Source organism: Nannospalax galili, unplaced genomic scaffold (genome assembly GCF_000622305.1).
Source record: "Nannospalax galili isolate Female #2095 unplaced genomic scaffold, S.galili_v1.0 scaffold870, whole genome shotgun sequence".
Taxonomy (NCBI): Eukaryota; Metazoa; Chordata; class Mammalia; order Rodentia; family Spalacidae; genus Nannospalax; species Nannospalax galili.
Genome location: NW_008329130.1, coordinates 1425675 through 1449573, shown reverse-complemented (window position 1 = coordinate 1449573; position 23899 = coordinate 1425675). Strand labels below are relative to the sequence as shown.

The window sequence follows — 23899 nt, the reverse complement described above, 5'->3', positions numbered from 1 at the left end:
CCTGTGTTGTGCAGTGCTGGCGGAGGTCAGAAGAGGCTGTTGGAGCCCCTGGAACTGGAGTTACAGACAGTTGTTAGCTGCCATGTGGGTGCTGGGATTCGAACCCAAGTCTTCTGCAAGAACAACTAGTGTCCTTAACTGCTGAGCCATGTTTCTAGTCCCTAGCTTACTAGTTTTAAGGTTCCTTCCCTTGCTAGAATGTGAGTTTCTCCATGACAGAGATTCCCTATAATACTTATGCAATGTGTTGAACAAAGCATAGAAAAGTGCAAGTCTTTTCTATTAAAAGAGTAAAATGATAAGGGAGAAAAATTCCCTTCTTCATTCCTGTTCTCTTTTTCTGGCTTATCACCATGAGATTTTGTCAGTTGTGGTGGACACTTGTGTTTTCACTTTCATGCCACCCCAGCACAGGGGCTTCCATGTCCCCTACTTCTTTGGCTCTGTTCTTGTTCAGGCTGCCAGCCTTTACTGCTAGGTGAAGAGGAGTGGCATACACACTTCCTACGCTCTGGAAGCACTGCTCCCTTCACTTGCTCTGCTCTTGAACTTTTTTTTTCTTGGTCTTTTTGAGACAGGGTCTCCCCGTAGCCCCAGCTGTCCTGGAACTCTGTCCTGGAGGCAGCTGCCTGCCTCTGCCTCCCGAGTGCTGGGATTAAAGGCGTGCACCACCACACCCGGTCCTGCTCTTGAACTTTTATCTGCTTCTGGGTCTCCTGCTTTTCTGGCCTCTTACATGTCTATCCAATTCATTGAACACAAAGTTTTGTGCAGTTTTTAAAAGTTTGCTGTGTTTAGTTTTTCTTTTTCTTTTTCTTTTTTTTTTTTAGGAACTAGAATTTGGACTACATGGCATATATCCCATGTTAAAATAGTGTAATAAACCATTTAAGAAATTTTTGTTTATAATTTATGCTATTTGTGGCTCTGGAAAGTGAGCAAATTACTACAAGTTCCATATATATACAATAAGGCTGTTAAAATATAATAAACAGCCAGGTGTGGTGGCGCATGCCTTTAATCCCAGCACTCGGGAGGTAGTCTTCTCTTGGTACATAGATTTTTGTTTCATATATATATATATATATTTTTTTTTTGTCTTTTTGAGACAGGGTCTCCATGTAGCCCCACCTGGCCTGGAACTCACTATGTAGAGCAGGCTGGCCTTGAACTCACAGAGATCCACCTGTGGTTCAATCCAAAAAATTTAAATGTAGTTGTGAAACTTAGAAATCAAAGCAAAAAAGACAAGATAAATTATATAGTTTTTATTCTGGCAAAAGAAAAGCTAATGGCTTGTCAAAAGAAACTTTGTCTGATGCTAAATTCTAAAGTGGGTGAAATGTGGTGATGCAAGTCTGTAAACTCAGCACCAAAGAGGCTAAGGCAGGAGGGTTGTGAGTTTAAGGTCAATCTAGATTACATAGACCCCCTTCTCAACAAACAAAACCCCGAAATCTAAAGACAATCTAAGGGAAGGTGTTACAGGGCTTCCTTATAATATGTGTGTGTGTGTGTGTGTGTGTATATATATATACACACTTTTTCAACTTTAAAACTTTTTTTTACTTATATGTATATGTACAAACCTGCATGAGTTTATGTACAATGTACACTTGATGTGTGTAGGAGACCTCAGAGGCCCAGAAGAGGGCATTGGATTCCCTGGAACTGATGTTACAGGTGTTTGTGAGCCACCCTGTGGGTGCTGGGAACTGGATCTGGGTCCTCTGTAAGAGCAGAAAGTGCTTTTAACCACTGAGCCATCTCTCCAGCCCTGTTTTCAACTTTTTTTTTTTTTCATCTCTTTGAGACAGGGTCTCCCTGTAGCCCCAGCTGTGCTGGAACTCACTATGTAGACCAGGCTGGCCTTGAACTCACAGAGATCCGCCTGCCTCTGCCTCCCAAGTGCTGGGACTACAGGCGTGCGCCACCACGCCCGGCTTCAACATTTTTTTTTAAGTGAAAGGAAGAAAGGCTCTTCAAAGTACTTTAAAAGTAATCCTTGGGCTGGAAGATAACTCAGTGGGTTAAGGGCATTTGCTGCCAAGCCTGATGACCTGAGTTTGATCTTTGGCACCCATATGGTGAAAAGAGAGAACTGACTCTTGTAAGTTGTCCTCTGACCTCCACATGGGTGCCCGTGTGTGTGTGTGTGTGTGTGTGTGTGTGTGTGTGTGTACATGCACACACAATAAATAAATGTGAAAAGCTTTTTAAAAAATCTAAAAAGGAGCCCGGTGTGGTGGCGCACGCCTTTAATCCCAGTACCTGGGAGGCAGAGGCAGGTGGATCTCTGAGTTTGAGGCCAGCCTGGTCTACATAGCGAGTTCCAGGTCAGCTGGGGCTACAGGGAGACCCTGTCTCAAAAGACCAAAAAAAAAAAAAAAAATCTAAAAAGGAATACACCTGCTTCCAAACTAAGAATATAATATAACTAAACTCTTTTCAATGAAAAATGTAAGTAATATGATTTAAATGTACAACTTTATTTATTTTTATTTTACGTGTATGAGTGTATTGCCTGCATGTGTGTAAATCCACTCGTGTTGTGCAATGCCACGGAGGTCAGAAGAGGTGGTTGGATTCCCCTGGAACTAGAGTTAAGGATGGTTTGTAGCTGCCATGTGGGTGCTGTGAATGGAACCCAGGTCCTCTGCAAGAGCAGTTAGTGCTCTTAACCGCTGAGCCATCTCTCCAGCCCCTAAATGTACAACTTTATATCCAGATTAGTGAGTATCACAGCACAAGACCCATGATTCAACCCTGGGGAGAGCCTGGAATATTTGTATCCTGTGGTATCATCTAAAAGAAAACATACCTATTAAATTTAGAACCAGTTTATCATGTGTCTAGATTGATACCTGTTGCCACATGGAAAAGTATGCCCTACCTTCTAGCCCAGAGGATGAGCTACCACCCAAGCATGTAGCTGCGTGGGTGTGGTGAGAACCAGATTTCACAAAGAAATATTACTAAATTTGAATTTTCCTTTGTTTGAAATTTGCCATTTTTGTACCATAGCTAGCTGAACTCGTTTCAGGCTGGACAATTTCAGGAATAAGTGTCATTTATTTTGAGTATAGAAAAATGTTAGTGGAATGCTGAGATTGGATTGCCAGAGTCTTAAATATCTTATAACCCCCCCAATCTATAGAATTATAACCAGATATTAAAACTAGTTAACATCCTAGATAGATTTAGTATTAACTGACCTAATTTTGGCTCTACTTACTTCTTATTTTAAAAGAAATAACAGGCATTGAGGATTTAGCTCAGTGGTAGAGTGCTTGCCTAGCAAGCACAAGGCCCTGGGTTTGGTCTTCAGTTCTGGAAAAAAAAAAAAAAAAGACAAAATAACAAAAAAGAAATAACAAAGTACTTCCAGTTAGAATAGTTTATTTCACACCCATGTGCTTTCTATCTGTGGTTGTGCCTCCCACCCCAACCCCCTCCTGGTTGAGAATGGAATCCATGGTGTTGTGCATGCTAGGCCAGCACTCAGCATACAACCTGAACTGTTGTTTCTTGATGCACTTCTTAGTTTCTGACAATAAAATTATGTCAGCAGAGAAAAGGATGATGCTTGATTTCTAGTTGTCAAGGCAGAAGGACATATGTCTGATAGATCTAAAAATTGTTATAGATCTAAAATCAGGTTATTTTAGATAGTAGTTAAAACAGTTGGGGAGTCTGGCTGAGCCTATTTAGCCACTTTGAAGATTAAAACTCTGATCTGTCAGAGATTATTCCTGTGCAGTCTAATTCTTGCCATTGAGTTAGGATATAAAAAGCAGCATTCCTGACGTGATCCATTTTGAACTTCCAGAGTGGCCTATGGCTGATTTTTTTTTTTTTTTTTTTTTTTTTTAATCTTTGAGACAGGGTCTCCATGCAGCCTCAGCTGGCCTGGAACTCACTGTGTAGACCAGGCTGGCCTCGAACCCACAAAGATCCCCCTGCCTCTGTCTTCCAAGTGCTGGGATTAAAGGCGGGCGCCCCCCCGCCCGGCTGCTTTTTTTTTTTTTTTTTTTTAATCTTTGAGACAGGGTCTCCATGCAGCCTCAGCTGGCCTGGAACTTACTGTGTAGACCAGGCTGGCCTCTCACAGAGACCTGTCTGCCTCTGCCTCCCTAGTGCTGGGATTAAAGGTGTGTGCCACCATGCCTGGCTGCCTATGGCTGATTTTATCCATAGAGTCAAAGATCAAGAATAGACAGATTTCTCCCCTCTCCCCACTTCTTTCTTTCTCCCCCCATCCCCCACTCCCAAATTCCTAATATATCTTGAGCCATTTTACAGGTATAGCCATGGTTCTAAAATCTGCTTGGTCGTCATAGAAATTAATTTAAAAGAGCATATATGTTATATAGAAAAGGAATTATTCATAGCATTTCAAAGGGGGCTCTACTATAGAAGTTTACTTTTGGCTTGGTTATCTGTTCATTCTTTTTTCTTTTCTTTTTTCTTTTTTTTTTCCTGGAGACTTAGTCTAATTCAGTCTATGCTGGCCTTGAACTGCTATGTAGAGGCTGGCCTTGAATTCCTGGTCTTCCTGCCTTTCCCAAGTGAGCCACCCTGAGTGGCTTTTTTTGAGATAAGGGCTCATGCAGCCCAGGCTCGAACTCAGTATGTAGTCTAGGATGACCTTGAACTTCTGATTTAGCCTCCACTTCCCAAGTGCTGTAATTACAAGTATGTACATGCCCTTTTTGTTTGTTTTATCCTTTAAATTATAATTCATTCCTTGAAAATGAATGAATCGAAATTGAAAAATATAATTCAGAAGACAAGATTATCTTTTAATTAGATTCCTTATTGATGTCAGTTTGTTGCTCTAGAAAATTGGGCTAATATTTTTTGAAATAAAAATCACTGTTGCAATGAACTCAAAAATAAAAACAGTAGATTAAGATAGTCACCCAAATAAACACCTGCCTGGTCCCAGTCTCTGTATCTCAGTGATTTTCTTGCATCCTCTTCCTTCTGCCTCCAGAGTGCTGGGATTAAAGGTGCTTGCCACCACACCTGGCTCAGTTAATGCTAATTTTGAAAGACTCTTTCTTGGTTAAAAATCTGTATTCTAATAAAGTGTCAGTGTATGAGAGTTAAATGAATTGACCACATGGCATAGAGTAGAATAGAATAAGTAGAAAGGTGATGAATCAGAGCAGTTTTAAAGGAGCAAAGTGTGACTTTAAACTCAACAGTGTATTGAAAAACGTATGGCTTCCTGCTTACTGCTTTATGGTGACATTTGACCTTGTCCTTGAAAAGCAGGGACTTTGTAATAGATTGAGACGGGAGATTGGGTTTCCAGGAATCTATGCGAGTGGTACAGAGTGGGTGATGGAGAAAGATTGTTTAGAATTGGGCAGTGAAAGCTGTGACTGGTGAAATAGATTGGATTGTGGAGCCTCTTGAATTTTAAGTTTTGCCCTGAGGCCATGGGAACTAAATGAAGATTTTAAAGAAAAGAGAATGAGATGACCTAGTCTCTGTTTTAGGAATATAATTTTACCTATTTTCTATAGAAAAGCAATATTACAAAAATAAACAAAACAAAAACAAAAACTCCAAAACAAACCAAACACTCACTAAATGACAATAAAATCCTTATATCATTTCAGTCCTTTCTCTCTCTCTCTCTCTCTCTCTCTCTCTCTCTCTCTTTTTGTCTTTTTGAGTCAGGGTCTCTCGTATACCCAGCTGCCCTGGAACTCACTATGTAGACCAGGCTGGCCTCAAACTCATAAAATTCGCCTGCCTCTGCCTCCCAAGGGCTGGGACTAAAGATGTGTACTACTGTGCCTGGCCCCTCTCCCTCCCTCCCTCTTCCTTCCTTCCTTCCTTCCTTCCTTCCTTCCTTCCTGTCCCCCTCTCACTCCCTTTCCTCTTGCTCTCTCTTGTGTCTTTCCTTCTTCTTTCTAATGGTGATGAGGATTGAACCCAGGGTCTCACATATGAAAGCATGCCCTCTATGTTTAGCACTCTCACCCCCAGCCCGTCTTTTTGAGACAGGGTCTCCCTATAGCCCCAGCTGTCCTGGAACTCACTAAGTAGACCAGGTGGCTGGCCTTGAACTCACAAAGATCTGTCTGCCTCTGCCTCCTGAGTGCTGGGATTAAAGGTGTGCTCTACCATGCCTGGCTTAATTTTAATTTTTTATGTATATGAGTATTTTCCCTGCATGTATATAAGTACACCTGTATCATGCAATGCTTACAGAGGTCAGAAGAGGGCATTGGATTCCCCTGGAACTGGAGTTATGTACTGACTGTTGTTAACCACCATGTGGGTGCTGGGAATTGAACCCAGGTCCTCAGCAGGAGCAGCCAGTGCTCTTAACTTCTGAGCCATCTCTCCAGACCCTCATTCTGGTTTCTTTACTTTGCAGAAGGATCAATTTGTTTTCTCTTTTCACCTAATAATCCATGTTATCTCTGAGAGCAGATCAGAATCTTACAAGATTAAAGATAAGCAGTTAAGCAAAGATTGAGAAATATGGAAATGATCAACTTCAGTGTTTTATTATCCCTTCAATGCTCCAGTGTTAATGAATGCTTCTAGAATTTTTGCTTCACTCTACCTTCCTAATTCTATGTCATAAGGGGGGAAAAAACCCAACAAAAAACTGATCAGAGGAGCAGTTTAGAACTGGGGTTGTGAAATTATTTAGCTGACCTTTCTAGCTGCTCTGTGTGTGTGTGTGTGTGTGTGTGTGTGTGTGTGTGTGTGTACACGCACACGCATATGCATACATGTGAAGACCAGAGGACAATTGCAGATGTGTTTCCTCAGGAGCCATCCATGGTGTTTTTTGAGATAGGGTCATTCTTTGGTCTAGAGTTCATGATCAGATTGTGTTGGCTAGCCAACAAGGGATCCTCCTGTCTCTGCCTTCCTGGTGCTGGGACAGGTGCTTGACTTTTTATGTGGGTGCAAGAGATCACATTGGCTTCTTATAATTTTTTATATTTTATTTATTATTTTTTATTTTATTTTATGCGTATGCATGTATTGCCTGCATATAAGTAAGTGCACCTGTGTCATGCAACACCCTTGGAGGGCAGAAGAGGCTGTTGGACCCCCTGGAACTGGAGTGATGGGCAATTGTTAGCTACCATATGGGTGCTGGGATTCGAACCTGGGTCTTCTGCAAGAACAACCACTGTTCTTAACCACTGAGCCATCTCTCCAGCCCCCTGTTCCTTACACTTTTAAGACTGAGCACTTTTAAGACTTTTAAGACTTTTATAGACTGAGCAGTCTCCAACCCCTCTAGCTGCTTTTCTTTGCTGCCTCTTTAAAGCTTTAAAAATGTGTTTATACCAATCATTATATTGTTTTCCACTGTGTGTGTGTGTCCACCAGAGGACAGCCTCTGGTATCATTCCTTAGGCGCTGTTCAAGCACCTGCCATACCAACAAGAATGTTTTATGTAAGTAGGTTCTGGTCCTGATAATTCAGGAGTTCATGCTTGGGCAGCAAGTACTTCATGGACTTACTGTATCCTCAGCCCTGTTTTTCTATATCTTCTGATATATATATATTTATTTATTTAGTGTATGTGTTCCTGTATGGAGACCTGAGGACAACTTGCAGTGAACCTATCATGGATTTCCATGGAAACATCTTACTAACCTTGTAACTTCTTTTTTTTATAAAAATTTATTTTTATTTTATGTATATGATTGTATTGTCTACATGTAAGTATACCTGTGTTATGCCATGCCTGCAGAGGGCAGAAGAGGGCGTTGGATCCTCTGGAACTGGAGTTACGGACCATTGTTAGCCCCTGTGTAGGTGCTGGGATTTGAACCTGGGTCCTCTGCAAGAGCAGCCAGTGCTCTTAACTGCTGAGTCATTTCTTCAACCCCCTAGCCTTATAACAATTTAAAAATACTCTGTAACTTTATTGTTTTTTATTGGATTTTCAACTTGATTTAAGATTAATGACCTTCTTAAGGAGGAGTTTTGAAGTTGTAGTTCTGGGTAGACATCTGTTATAAAAGATTAGGCTTATAGGTAATTTACAAAACATGTCTTTTTTTTTTTTTTTTTTTTTTCTCGCTTTTATGTTTGAGACAGGGTCTCCCTCTAGCCCCAGCTGGCCTGGAACTCACTATGTAGACCAGACTGGCTTCAGTCTTACAGAGATCTGCCTGCCTTGTAAGTGCTACCACACTTACACATGTTACACATGTGCTACCATACCCAGCATGTTTTTTATTAATATCATTTAAACATTAGTCTGTTAATACAGTAACTAGGAATTCAACAACAGGCAAATTAAGTTGTTTTTGTCTTCGAGAAATTTAAAATTCATACCAGGAATAAGGAAACAAAATTTATTCTGCTGAGGGTTAGGTAAATGAATCGAGAAGTATTAGAGCAACAGCTGCATTTGGTTTGGGAGGTGGGAAACTGGTATAGGCTTCAGAGGTAGGGAGCATGTTAGAAAGTCCTAAAAATGCGAGGTTGGATTTTGAAAGAACAGGTGAAGAGGAAGGCCACAGAGGGGAATTTTATGGATTTGGCTAAGAATATCTGGACAAAAACAGTCTTAACATCACTTAACTGTGGTGAATAAAAGGAACTTGGAGCAGGGGTTGGGGATTTAGCTCAGTGGTAGAGCGCTTGCCTAGCAAGTGCAAGGCCCTGGGTTCAGTCCTCAGCTCCGGGGGAAAAAAAAAACACAAAAAGGAACTTGGAGCAAAGGAGCCAGGGGCAGTAATACTTGAGATCATTCTAGAAGCTCTCTGGTCAGTGGTAGTTATGAAATGTAGATGGAAGGCAGTGTTTTATGGGCTTGTGAAAACTGGTGATTTATTTTGTAGAATACTTTGAATGCCAGTGTGTGGAGAGTTGTCATCATGTGGCAGAGAGTGGGGAAATTGACAATGGACAGTATCTAAAAAAAAAAACTTTAATTTTATGTGTATGAATATTTTGTCTGGAAGGATGTAAATGCACCTGTGTCATGTAATGTCTGTGGAGGCCAGAAGAGGGTGTCAGATCAGGGAGTCAGGGCAGTTGTTAACTGTCGTGTGGATGCTGGGAGCCAATCCTGAGTCTTCTGCAAGAGCAGTCAATGCTTTTAACTGCTGAACCATCTTTCCAGCTCCAAAATTGGCAATTTTTAAGTGGATCTGTACTTCAGGAACGTGAATCTGGCAGTACTGTGTAGTATAGATGGAGTAGTTAAAAAGGAGAGACTATTGTGTAGTTTGGATAGTGGAGAAGAAAGAAGATGGTTAAGAAAGACTTGGTTGAGAAGTGTTGAAGGCATAACAAGTCTTGGTAGAAATGGAGAAGACGTTTATGAACAGAAGCCGTACAGTTTAGTGACAGTTTTTAGTTTGTGTGGGAACTAGAGAATGGGGGAAACATTAAATAGAACAGAAATGAAGTAAAAAGCTGGTATTTGGGGGGAAGGAGATTTTGGCTTTGGTTGTGTGAACCGAATGAAATGCTGGCAGGATTTCTAGGTAGAGGAGTCAAGCCCGGTGTGAAGTCTTTTATGTCAAAAGCTTAGGAAAGAAGGTTCAGTTTTTGCTGTTTTATTTGTAGGGCAAAAGGTATGGGTACTTTGCTAGGCCTTACGTAGAACACAAAAATAAATTACTTTATAATTTGTCTATAATTTCAAAGTAACATTTTAGCAATCTTGATTCTTCTCTTCCTGGTTATCTAAAAAAATGTATTTTTACAGATTTTCTTGTTGGAAACCATTGCGTTTCTTTGACAGATGCTACTTCTCTTTTATAACTTACTTCTGCTATTTATTTGAAGGAAATGGATACCTTGTTTGGTGTTTCTTCCTTACTCTGGATTTGGCTGATAACATTTTTCATGTGTCATCAAATTCTCTGTTTTTTGTATATCTTGCAAACTTTCTTAATAATTCAGCCATATTCTATTACTGTTTGTTCTCCATGCCTCATTTTTATCTTTTTGTGGAATGCCAGCCTGGTGAATGTTGGGCTATAAGACCTTACTTACATTCTATGTCTTTTAACTTTAATATTTTCTGTGAAGTTATCTCTGTACATTAAGGGTTTTTTTTTTTTTTTTTTTTTTTTTTGGTATTTTTGAGACAGGGTCTCTCTAGCTCCAGCTGGCCTGGAACTCACTATGTAGACCAGGCTTTTCTCAAACTCACAGATATCCGCCTGCCTCTGCCTGCCAAGTGCTGGGACTACAGGCATGCACCACCATGCCTGGTTTAGGATATGCTGTTTTAAGACTATGAAAGTCACATACACCTTTAATCCCAGCACTTGGGAGGCAAAAGCAGGCAAATTTCTGTGAGATCGAGGCCAGCCTGATCTACATAATGAGTTTCAGGCCAGCTGGAGTTACAGGGAGACTATCTCAAGAAGACCAAAACCAGAAAACAACAACAAAACTATATATTTGATTTTTTTTTTTCAATCCATTTACAGGTGGGTTTGGTGGGGGACAAGTTGAGACAGGGCCTCAAACTCACTACATGGCATACAATCACCTTGAACTCCTTGATCCTCGTGTCCCCAACCTTAACCTTCCAACTGCCGGGATTACAGACTTACACTGCCAATGCTTGGCTCTTTTTTTCTTTCTTTCTTTCTTTCTTTCTTTCTTTCTTTCTTTCTTTCTTTCTTTCTTTCTTTCTTTCTTTCTTTCTTTCTTTCTTTCTTTCTTTCTTTCTTTCTTTCTTTCTTTCTTTCTTTCTTTCTTTCTTTCTTTCTTTCTTTCTTTCTTTCTTTCTTTCTTTCTTTCTTTCTTTCTTTCTTTCTTTCATTATCTTACAGGCAGGAACTCCCTTAAATTGATATCTGTGGAGGACTGGGCATGGTGGCACACATCTTTAGTCCCAGCACTTGGGAGGCAGAGGCAGGTGAATTCAAGACCAGCCTGGTCTACAGAGTAAGCTCCAGGACAGCTGGGGTTACAGGGAGACCCTGTCTCAAAAAGGCAAAAAAAACCCAAAAACAACAAAAAAGGACATCTGTGTCCTTTAACATGTACCCAGTCACCTTTGACAGATATTTGCTTTGAGGTACATTAAAGTATCCTAGGAATGTCTTGAAATTTTTTGCTCAGATGTTATTCAGGTGCTAGTAGCCCCCTCTCCCCCAAAGATCTCAAATTTAAAGAGATTTTTAGAGGAACAGGATTCTCACTTGGAGGTGCTATTAAAGAGCAGTGCATATAGAATGCAGTCACGTAAAGTGATGGCAGTGTTTTCACGTGTTTTCAGCTGTAAGTGCTATAGGAAATAGCCCTGAGTATTTGGGTTAAGACATCTTAGAGGAGATCAAAGTGGAGTCAGGCAATCTCATAGGAAGAAAGTAGTAATTTATATATTTATTATAAGGGAGTCATAGGAAGTATGAAAGGACATGTGTGGTTAGTGAAGGAGCTTAGCTATTCTTAGAATTGAGAGTGATTTGGAAAGTCATACTTTAGAAAGGTTAATCTTGGGGCTGGGTAAAAATATTTCAGTGTAATCTTGAGTACCTGTGTTCGGATCCCAAACACCCATGTAAAAGCTTGGTTATGGCCTTGTAATCCTGTAACTCTAGAGCTGAGGGGAGGAGTGTGGGGACAGGAGAATTGCTGGGGGTCACTGGCCAGCCAACCTAGTGGAAAAACAATGAGGTCTAAGTTCTGTCTCAAGGGAATAAGGTGGAGTGGATACCCCTCTTCCTCTGGCCTCCACATCAAGGTTGATCTTGACACAGAGTTGTGACTTAAAGCAGTGATTTGCAAAATCACTAAAAATCCTTAAAGCTAAGAATTTACAAAACAAAAACAACAGGGCTGGAGAGATGGTTCAGTGGGTAAAGTCTCCTGCTAGCACTGAGCCTGATGGCCTGAGTTTGATTTTCAGGATCTATATGGTAGAAAGAGGACTGACTCTGAAATTGTCCTCAGACCACATGCGTGCATCCATATGCGCTCATGAGGGTGCACACACACATTAAAATGTAATGATTTAAATGACAACAATCCATTATCTAGTTAGGGCCCAGCTTAAAACTGTTCAATACTGAACAGTGGTGGTCTAGGCTTATTTGCTTTTCAGTTCTGTTTTGTACAACCCTGATAAAGAACTGTTGGATCAAAACTAAAAGCTCAGGCCAGGCTTGGTGGCGCATGCCTTTAATCCCAGCACTGGAGGAGCAATTTGAGTTTGAGGCCAGACTGGTCTACATAGCAGGTTCCAGGCCAGCTAGGGAAGCATAGTGAGAACCTGTCTCAAAACAAACCAAAGAAACTCGTGGAAAGCTCAAAGAATAGTTCATTTGTTGAAGAGTCCTAAGCATGGAGTAGAGTAAAGGGATGAGACTGAGAGGAAGGGACTGACTGAAAAATCAGCATTAGGAGGTTTAGGCAGAGGAGGATGAAGATTTCAAATCCAGCCTGGATTTGAGACCTTGTTTCCAAAAGGAAAAAGAAAAAAGATGAGAGAATTGACAGGTTGTTAGTTTGGGGAAAGAGAATTGATTTTTAGACATGATAAGAGTTGAGATTATATATATAAAAGTGTGTATATATATATAAATAAATAAATCTCAAAGAGGACTCTTGGGGATTGAAATGTTGATATGATCGTTTTCTTTTTGTTTTTCCCTTCAGTACTGGTGATTGAACTTAGGACCACTGAACTGTATCCTTAGGCCTTTAAAAAATGTTAGCGGGGGCAGCAGTGGGGATATTAGTGAGGGGGCTGGAGAGATGGCACAGTGGTTAAGAGCACTGGCTGCTCTTGCATAGGAGGACCTGGGTTCGATTCCCAGCACCCACATGGCCACTAACAACCGTCTATAACTCCAGTTCCAGGGAATCCAATGCCCTCTTCTGACCTCCTTGGGTATTCCACAACACAGGTGCACTTACACACATGCAGGCAATATCATCATGCATATAAAATAAAAAAATACTAAAAAAAATTCATTGAGACAAGGTTTGCTGGTTCAAGTCTAGGCAGTGTTGAATTTGTAATTATCATGTCTTAGCTTCCTGAGTATCTGGAATTATAGGCATGTGCTTCCACAGATTGAACTGTTTTTGATGCTGCATTCTTTTCGGGGGTGGGCATAGTACATAGACTAGTGACTATTAACATATGCAGCATTAATTGGGAGAGCTAATAACACTAAGCTTTCATAAGAACACTTCAGTTAATGTAAAAAAAAAGAAAAACAAGCCAGGCGTGGCAGCACATGCCTTTAAATCCCAGCACTTGGGGGGCAGAGGCAGGTGGATTTCTGTGAGTTCAAGGCCAGCCTGGTCTACCTAGTGAGTTCCAGGACAGTTGGAGCTACAGGGAGATGCTGTCTCAAAAAAAAAAAAAGAAAAACAGACTAGAAAAAAACATTGCAGCATGTATAAAAAGATGAATATAAAATGCATTGTAATCATTTGAAACAAAAATCAGTGAACCTAGCAAAAGATTTTTTTAACAGATTATTTCCCCCACCAGTGAAATAATGCTCATTAATTCATTCGTTTGACAGATACTGAGCTTTTGCACCAGGTACTATTATAAGTATTAAGAGATCTCGGGCCTGGAGAGATGGCTCAGCGGTTAAGAACACTGACTATTCTTGCAGAAGACCCGGGTTCAAATCCCAGCACCCACATGATGGCTAACAAATATCTGTTACTCCAGTTCCAGGGGAGTTAATGCCCTCTTCTGACCTCCTTGGGCACTGCATGACTCAGGTACACTTACACACATGCAGGCAGTAATACTCATACACATTAAAAAAAAAAAAAGTGTGATTGCTATGTTCTTGTAATCACGGTACTTGAGAAGCAGAGGCAGGGGGCATCCCTGGGATTCTCTACCAGCCAACCTAGCCTAATCAGTGAGCTCCAGGCAAATGAGAGATCTTGACCAAAAATAACAAAGTAGACTTGCACCTGAAGAACCCACAGAAGATTGAGCTCTTCTCCACACCTACACAGATACTTATTCACGCCCACACACATACATCACAAACATACATTTGAATACACACAAAATAAATTAAAAAATTAAGAAAATACAATATGATAAGGAGCTTGAGAGTGGCTTTTGGGTTTTGTTTTAATTGTTCTTTTCAATCTTTTTTTGATCTTTTGTAGCCCCAACTGGCCTAGAATTCACAGAGATCTACCTACCTCTGCCTCCGGAGTACTAGGGTTAAAGGCACGCACCACCATGCCTCGCCTTGTTTTTAATTTTTACTTGTTCTATGGAGGGAAACATTAGTAGTATGCCACTGGAGGTTAGCATTTCTGGGCTGTACTTTATTGTGTGGAAAATACTGGTTAAATTACAGTTCTATTAGGTTCTATGGTATTTGGGCTTATAAATACTTTTCCTTTTTAATTTTTTGTTTGTTTGTTTCTTCTGGAAGATGATTTTGTAATGAATAGAAAGAGTATAGATTTCTTCCCAGCTAAAGAGACTGGTTGTTTCTTTTGGAAATTACTCGTGAGCTTTTCTGTTTTGTTTTTTTGTTCTTTTTTCCCCCATGAGATTATGTTGGTTTTGTTCTGTTGAATGGCAAACTATTTTTTTGAAAATGTTGGTGTTTTTCTTGTGGCCTTTTGCAGTAGTGAACTGTAGTGATTGGCTTCAGTGATGTGTCACTGACATGTCTGAAGATGGAGCCTGAACCTCTTGGACTCTCCTTTGATTGTTGTTCAGGGTGGCTTTGATGGTCAAATGAGATGCACATGCCAGATAGTGTCTTAGTTCAAGAAAATCAGTACATAGTTAAAGGAGTTAATTAGAACATCTCTCTGTTCTTTTTAAATAACTATGTTTCAAACTGTAAATATAGAAAGTTCAACACACTTCCTTAAGGTAATAATGGTTTTCAGATGGAAAAATTACCTGTTTAAGGAATTCCTTCAACAAGTAAATATTTGTGGATTTTTTTTTTTAATGTTACTAGAGATGATCTTGAGACACAGAAAAATTGATGCCTGTTATTTTCCAGGTTGGAAACTTGAACATAACGTCAAAAGAAGATTTGATTCTTTATTTCTGGACTGCATATATATTACAAGCCCATCATAATGTCGGGAGCCTCAGTGAAGGTAGCTGTTCGAGTGAGGCCCTTCAATTCTCGAGAGACCAGCAAGGAGTCCAAGTGCATCATTCAGATGCAAGGCAACTCCACCAGTGAGTACCTGTGATTTTCTGTTGGTTATTTATCATGCCTTTTTTCTTGCCTTTTTTTCTTGCTGTGATCAGAATAAATTAACATTTGTGTATCAATTCTTTGCCATTCTGAATAATCTATTGAATGTTTTCCCTTTTGGGATGTTTGCTACAGTATATAAAATATAGATTGCTCATTTTATTCTTTTAATTAAGAAAATATGAATAATTGAACTAATTTATCCAGTTGATACATATCAAGTTTAGATCTTAATGACAGTAAAGGTATAAGCAGTGACTTTTTACAAAATTTTTTTTTGAGATTTATTTTTATAGGGCTGGAGAGATGGCTCAGTAGTTAAGAGCACTGGCTGCTCTTGCAGAGGACCTGGGTTCGATTCGCAGCACCCAAATGGTGACTATGAACTGTCCTTAACTCCAGTTCCAGGGGAGTCTGAAGCCCTCTTCTGACCTCCGCAGCATTGCATGACATAAGTGCACTCACATACATGTAGGCAATACACTCATACATATAATATAATAATAAATAAAATATTTTTTAAAAATTATTTTTATTTTAAATTATGTGTATGTATGTTTGTGTATCTGTGTGTAGTTATACGCACATGAGTATAGGTGCCTGGGAGACCAGAGGAATTGCATCACCCTGGAGCTAGAATTTATAGGCAGTTGTGAGCCTCTTGATGTGGGTGTTGTGAACTGAACTGGGGTCATCTCTAAGAACAGTATGCACTCTTAACCACTGAGTCATCTCTCTAGCCCCAATTTTTATAAAAAATTTTATTATTTTTATTTTATGTGTTTGTGTGTGTTGCCTGCATGTAGGTAAGTGCACCGTGTCATGCAAGGCCCACGGAAGACAGAAGAGGCTGTCAGAGCCCCTCGAACTGGAGTTACGGACAGTTGTTAGCTGCCACGTGGGTGCTGGGATACGAACCCAGGTCTTTTGCAAGAACAGTCAGTGTTCTTAATCGCTGAGCCATCTCTCCAGCCCACCAGCCCTGATTTTTATTAAATTCTGAAGTGAACTATAATTATAAAGCCCCAAGATTGTTTTTTTTTTTTTCTTCTTGATATTAAATACAATTTGAGCTTGCTAAGATCTTCTTAAAACTTACTCTCCTATGCTGGGTGTGGTGGCGCATGCCTTTAGTCCCAGCACTTGGGAGGCAGAGTCAGGTAGATCTCTGAGTTCAAGTTCAAGGCCAGCCTGGTCTACATAGTGAATTCCAGGCCTGCTAGGGCTACAGGGAGAGCCTGTCTTAAAAAGACCAAAACAACAACAACAACAACAAAAAAAAACTTACTCTCCTGCCTTATGGTTGAGTTGAACATTGGGTATAATTGTAATATATAGCAAACTGCCAGGTGTGGTAGCATACACCTATAAATCCTGGCACTTGGGACATGGAAACAGGAAAATTGTGAGTCTGAGACCAGACTGGGCTACAGAGTGAGTTCTAGGATAGCCTGGCTGTGTAATAACCCTGTCTTGGAAAAAAAAAAAATCTATGTAGTTAGTTTATTAATAAAATAGCCATTTCTTCCTAAATTGTTTCTCTGTTAAATTGCTTAGATTAAAAGAACTGACTTAAAGGCAAATTATCTTCAAACTATACTAAAGTTTTTATGTAATTGTGGTTTTCTATAGTTCTCAATAGTTATAAAGAACAGATCTGAGTCTACCTGGTTTCTGGCTCTGCTATTTTCGTATTTTCTGGAAGATAATAAGTAAGAGTAATCAGCAAAGTATTATGTTTCAAGGCCAGGTGTAGTTTCATATGCCTGCAATTCCACCTGCACTGGATGCTGGAGCAGGAGGATCATCAGTTTGAGCCAACATAAGCAGGTCAGCATTAGGAATATAGCCTAGTGATAGAGCACCCACCATGTAGGAGACTCTGCTTTTAATCTCCAGTTGGGGGCAGAGAGTGCGCACTATGTCTCATTGTAGCTAAGAATTAAAAATAACTCCTCAAACAGTCAATTTAGCAGAAAAAGTAAAATCACCCAAATATAGTATTCATTCTGAAGATTTCAGATGTCAGCATTTATAGTAGGAAAGAAAACTGGAAAAGGAAATAAGTTCTTACTTGAAAATTTTTTGAGACTTAGGGCCACAGTTGGTTTTTTTTTTGTTGTTGTTGTTTGTTTGTTTGTTTGTTTTTGTCTTTTTTGAGACGGAGTCTCCCTGTAGCCCCAACTGGCCTGGAACTCCCTATGTAGACCAGGCTGGCCTTGAACTCACAGAGATCTGCCTGCCTCTGCCACCTGACTGCTGGGACTAAAGGTGTGCACCACCATGCCCGACTCAGGGCTACAAAATTTTGGAATTGGTTGGGGTACATTCTAGTCATCCATTTTTGCTGAACACATACAAATGGGGCTTTGCTCACTAATTTCCCTTTGCTTTCCAAAATTCTTTCACTTTAGAAGCACTTTTTTTTTTGTCTAATTACTTGGTAAAAAGGAAATGTGGCAAAATTAATGATTAAGTATTGACATTTATTAGGCTGTGTGTGTAAATCTGTAGACACTGAATATACATGAATTTCCTTAGACAAAGAGGAGGTTGAGGGGCTGGAGAGATGGCTCAGTGTTAAGAGCACTGACTGCTCTTGCAGAGGACCCAGGTTCGATTCCCAGCACCCACATGGCAGCTATGACCACCCTTAACTCCAGTTCCAGGGGAATCCGACGCCCTCTTCTGACCTCCACGGCATTGCACGACATGGGTGTACTCACATACATGCAGGCAATACACTGTCGTACACATAAAAATAAAAATAATAAATAAAATATTTTTTAAAAAAAGAGGAGGTTGGTAAAACTGGTTTTCACTTAGGATGTAAGACCTGTGTCTTGCCCTTGGGTAAATCTCATTTGTTTATCAAAAGTCATTACATCTATAATGTGTATTTCTAAACAATCAGTGCACATCACAACTGGCACAGAGATTATTCCGCGTTTGCCAACTGAAAATACAGGGTGGTGGAAGGGTGTGGGCAGTATGGAGTTTGGAGAAGGACTGATATAGAGAGGAATGCTTTTATTATTTTGTTTTTTTTGAGGTGGACCTTATCCTCTGGCTCAGGCTGATGTTATGCTGTATGGCAGTCCTTCCTTAGTCTCTTGAGTGCTGGGATTACAAGTGTGAGGCACCACATACTGACTGAAGGGAATGCTTTTAGATTTTTGTGTTATTTTTTTTTCATCAGTCATGCAAAAAGAGAGGCTGTATATATTATGCCTGTCCATACCAGAAATTGGGGCACGTCTAAGGGACAAGTCCTTGCCCACACCCTGTTCCTGAGCTCTAGCCGTATTTTTCTCCTTCCTTTTCCAGAGAGAGAGAGAGAGAGAGAGAGAGAGAGAGAGAGAGAGAGATCTTTTCTGCCAAAGTCATATGTCCACTTGATTAAATGATTCTCAAGGATAAAAGAATGTCCAGGTCCCATTTTTGCACTGTTAGTGGCCTTTTCTTCCTCAGTAGAGTCTGGGTTAGAGACGACTGAATTCTCAAGGCCACCTTTTGTTGGCACAGGCCACTGACTTTGTGGTAAGCCTTTCCCACTCTGGGCCTTCTGCCCCTTTCAGGTTTTTTTAATTCTTATTATTGTTATTATTATTATGTGTCTATATAATGTGAGGGGGTACACATGTGCTGCCGTGTATAGAGGACAACTTTGTGCAGTCAGTTCTTTATGTGGGTTCTGGGGCTTACTGAGGTCATCAGGTTTGTATAGTGAGCACTTAACTTGCTAAGCCATCTTGCTGGCTGACTCTTCCCTTCAGACTTACATTTAAAAAAAATTATATATGTAACTTTATTATATTTATATACATTTTGTGGGGGAGACAAGTAGAAGTCAAAGGACAGTTTGTGGGAGTTGGTTGGTTCTCGTCTTCCACCATGTGGGTCAGGTTATCAGGCTTGGTGGCAGTCACCCTTACTTGCTACACCATCTCATTGGTCCCCTTTCTGTCTTAAAAAAAAAAAAAAGTTTAGATTTATTTTATGTATATGAGTGTTTTGCCTATGTGTACCACATGTATGCCTGTTGCCCACAGAGGACAAAAGAGGATGTCAGCTCCCCTAGAACTGGAGTTACAAATGGTTGTGAGCCCGTGTAGGCCTTGGGAACCGAACCTGTGTCCTTTGCAAGAGCAGCCAGTGCTCTTAACCACTGAGCATCTCTCCAGCCCTTACCTTTCAGTTTTTAAAGCGTTTATCTTCTCTTACCCTCAAAACATACTTTACCTTTTCTCATACATCTGGCACAATTTTACTTAATATTTTGTGACTTCTCATGGCAGTTTACTAAGCTGATATTCTGGAATATATCCCTATGTTTTTAAAAATATTTATTTTTTTATTATATGTGTGCATGTGTTTTTGTGTGCAGGTGTATGCATACTGTGGCTCAAGTGTGGAGGTTAGAGGACAACTTTCAGGAGTCTGTTCTCTCCTTTCACCTTGTTGAGGCAATCTCTTGTTTCTGCATACTCCAGGCTAGCCGGCCTTTAAGCTTCCAGACAGTTCTCCTGTCTCCCAGCTACCTCACAGTAGGAGTTCTGGGATTATAGATATGAGCCACTGCTTCTGACTCTTTTTGGGTTCGGTTTTCAGGCTTTTGCCACAAACACTTTTACTCACTGAGCCATCTCACTGGCCTTAAACTCCTGCAAGATCATAAAAAAGGGCATTAGATTGTGTCTTCATTTATAGACAAGCTGTTAGGGACCAAGTTCAGCACATATGTGTGTGTGCTCAAGCTGTGGTGTACTTGGGGAGGTCAGAGGACAACTTGTTGAAGTTGGTACTCTCCTTCCACCTTACGGGTTTCAGAGATCAAACTCAGGCCTTCAGACTTGTCAGCACTGAACCACCTCACTGGTCCAAGACCTGCTTTTTATTACATGATATAATCTAAACTTCTTCAACGGCTTAAATTGTTTTCATACCATATCAACTGAGAGACAACTAGATAAAATCTTTTTTTGTTCCTTAAAAGAAACAGGATTTTACTCTGTAGCCCTGGCTGGTCTGGAACTCACTATGTAGATCAAACTGGCCTCAAACTCAAGAGATTTGTCTACCTCTGCCTCCAGAGTACAGAGATTAAAGGTGTGTGCCATCATACCTGGAAATAAAATGTTCCTATAGGAGACTTAGTCTTTCTTTGCTGCTTTGCATTTCATTATTCTTGTTGTTTGAGTTTGCCTTGAGCAAAATCCAAACTGTGCTTTGTTGTCTGTGTATGTAATTTCCTGGGTTCTCACAGGGAAACACAGCTATTTCCAGTGGAGTTTTTTAGTTTTTTGTTTGTCCCTCAATGCCTTTGCAATTCTCCAGAGTTCTTTTTTTTTTTTTTTTTTTTTTTTTTTTTTTTTTTGGTCTTTTTGAGACAGGGTCTCCCTCCTGTAACCCCAGCTGGTCTGGAATTCACTTTGTAGACCAGGTTGGCCTTGAACTCACAGAGATCCGCCTGCCTTTGCCTCCCAAGTGCTGGGATTAAAGGCATGCGCCACCATGCCTGGCTCATTCTTTTTAATTAAAAATTAAAAAAAATTTTTTTTAGGTGTATGAGTGTTATGCCTGCATATAGGCAAGTGCACCCATGTCGTGCATTGCCTTCGGAGGACAGAAGAGGCTATTGGATCCTCTGGAACTGGAGTCACAGACAGTTGTTAGTTGCCATGTGGGGGCTGGGATTTGAACCCGGGTCTCCTGTAAGAGTAGTCAGTGTTCTTAACTGCTGAGCCATCTCTTCAGCCCCTAGAGTTCATTTTTTTTTTAAAAAATCCATGCCAATAACATGGTGCTATGATTGTTTTTGGTAGTTGCCTGGTGATATGTGAAATGTAAGATGAGCTAGCATCTGGAGAGCTGGTTTTGTCTTGTTAGGATAAGTAGACATCATTAAAGTTGGGCTACAAAGGATTGTGCATTCTAATAGACTGCTGTTCCTAGTTGTGTTGTTTAGTAGTGACAACTATGTGAGTATAAGGAAGAAATTGGGTTTCTGTTACTTAGCAAGCAGAGGCTGCAAGGGTACCAGGATTTCAGAATTTTTAGTTTTACTTTAAAGATAAATATAAATAAAGTGGTATCATGACTGTTAGGAAGCTCTGAGGTTAGGAAGGAGGAGGAGAGGGGAAAGTAGGAAATGTCTGAGAAGCCCCTTGTTTTGGCAGAACAGAAAATTGCAGGGCCAGAATTAGCAGCAACACAATGAGGAAATGTTTTAACTACTTTACTGTTTCCTTCAACATTGTTCTGGTTAGATATCAGAGAGCTCCTTTCACTGTGTGTGAATGAGGCAAAACGAAGCGGGGGGGATCCCCTTTACTTTTTAAAATTGCTTTTCATTGGGGGGAAGTATGATTGCTAATTAAAAGCTACAACAACAACAAACACATAAGCTGTGGCAGGCACATTTAGGCACTCAGAGAATTCTTCTAGTCCTCGGGATAATTCTGTAGCAGGTACTTGAAACTATCCTCATTTCACTGAAGGCCTTGAGGCAAGGAGGCGTTGTCTCACTTGTTTGGGCTCTCATGCATCTTGGAATTGGGACGTGGATGTCTGGTCCCAGGGCCCTCAGTCTCTGTGAGTTGTCTGTGTTCTTCAAGTCACTGCTAACAGTTATTATTTTACTATTTAGTAATGTTTTTGTTTGATTTGAATTTAACTATTAGATTAAGATCAACTTTGATGTGTTTTCTTTTTTTCTTTTGGTCTACATAGTGAGTTCCAGGACAGCTGGGGCTCCAGGGAGACCCTGTCTCAAAAATACCAAAAAAAAAAAAAAAAGTATTTTTATTTAGTGGTTATGTTTGCATCTGCACTAGTAGATTGAAATATGCATATGGCATCGTGCATGTGTGCATATGTGCATGGGTGTAGGTCGAACAACTTTCTGGAGTTGATTCTTGCAGCCTTCTACTGTGTTCAGGCAGAGTTGCTCTTTGTTTTTGCTGTTCTACTGTGTAGGGTAGGACAGCTGGCCTGTGAGCTTCCAGAAGATTCTCTTATCTTTGCCTTGTGTCCCATCTTGCCATAGAAATACTAGGATTACAGATGCTTTTCACCACATCTGCCTTTTTTTTTTTTTCGTCTTAATACTTTATTTTTATTAAGACTATTTTCTCGGTAATTCAAACAATTGATTTTGAATAGAAAACTGTAACAGGTTCTTTCATATATTTCAAATATAAAGGTACTTTAATAAAGAAAATTTCATTTTCTGCATCTAGATTTCTTTCTTTCTTTCTTTCTTTCTTTCTTTCTTTCTTTCTTTCTTTCTTTCTTTCTTTCTTTCTTTCTTTCTTTCTTTCCTTTTTGAAGCAGGGTCTCCCTGTAGCCCCAGCTGTCCTGGAACTCACTTATGTAGACCAGGCTGGCCTTGAATTCACAGAGATCCGCCTGCCTCTGCCTCCCAAGTGCTGGGACTACAGGCGTGCGCCACCACACCCGGTTCTGCATCTAGATATTTTTTACAGTAAAGGGTCACACATGGAGTGTAGTATGCAGCTAGTGAAAATGCTTAGTGTAAATGTAAAAAGAAACTAGCTTTTCCACATGAAAGAAAATCAACGATCACATAAATTCAACATGATTGTGATGACTAGATACAAAAGCACAAAGTTTATTTTCCACTTCTTGTTTGGCACATATATTAATAAACTTTCAAACATCGAACACATATCTGCCTTTTTAAAAATTTATTTTTATTATATGTGTATGAGTGTTAGACCTGCAAGTGTGTATGAACCACACACCTGCAATGCCCATAGAGGCCAGAAGAGGGCGTTGGACCCCCTGAAACTGGAGTTATGAATGGTTGCTAGCTGGTATGAGGGTTCTGGGAACCAAATCTGGGTCCTCTGCAAGTGTAGCCAGTGTTCTTAACTGCTGAGCCATCTCTCAAGCACCCCATTTGTGTATCAGAGGACTGCTTTTTTCTTTTTTTTTGGTCTTTTTTGAGACAGGGTCTCCCTGTAGCCCCAGCTGTCCTGGAACTCACTATCTAGACCAGACTATCAAGATCGGCCTGCCTCTGCCTCCCATGGGATTAAAGGCATGCACTACCACGCCCAGTGGTCAAGCACCTTTTTAATTACAGCCTAAATGAAGTCTTGTGTCCTTCTTCATGTAAAGGTGTTTAATGCTGCTTGGCTCTAGTGGGTAGCATTTGGATAAGAATTTACTGGTTATTCTTGAATTTATTTTACAATAAACCAATTTTTATAATCTTCAAATTAAAAAAATGGTTTTATTTGTGTGCGTGTGTGTGCACACGTGCGTACGCACACGTGCACGTATGTGTCTGTGTGTCTGTGTGGGAGTGACTGTGGAGGCCAGAAGAGGGAGTCATCCCTTGGAGCTAAAATTACAGGTGTTTGTGAACTCCCATGGGTACAGGGAGCCAAACTCCAGTCTCCATGATTGAGCAGCAAGTTTTCTTAACTGCTGAGCCATCTTTTTTCATCCCCCACATCTGACTTTTATTTATTTATTTATTATTTTTAAAAATTTTTTTATTATATATTGTCTGTGTAATAAGTAAGTCCACCCATGTGGTACAATGTCCATGGAGGACAGAAGAGGCTGTCAGATCCCCTGGGACTGGAGTTATGGACAGTTGTAGCTGCCATGTGGGTGCTGGGATCTGAACCCGGGTCTTCTGCAAGAATAGCCAGTGTTCTTAACCGCTGAGCTCTCT

General features: G+C 40.3%; 1 protein-coding gene across 9 annotated transcripts in view; it reads left to right on the top strand.

Moving 5' to 3' along the window:
• Window positions 1-23899, top strand: part of Kif1b (kinesin family member 1B) — a 163197-nt gene that overhangs the window by 4875 nt on the left and 134423 nt on the right. For 7 of the 9 annotated variants that reach the window (XM_008831788.3, XM_008831797.3, XM_029562850.1 and 4 more), the window contains exon 2: window positions 14986-15170. In XM_008831788.3, coding sequence (XP_008830010.1) covers window positions 15065-15170 — 106 coding nt within the window. In that variant the 5' untranslated portion in view covers window positions 14986-15064. Of the gene's footprint in view, window positions 1-14985; window positions 15171-23899 lie in introns of those variants that run through there. The other 2 variants (XM_029562859.1, XM_029562845.1) reach the window with 2 other exon arrangements.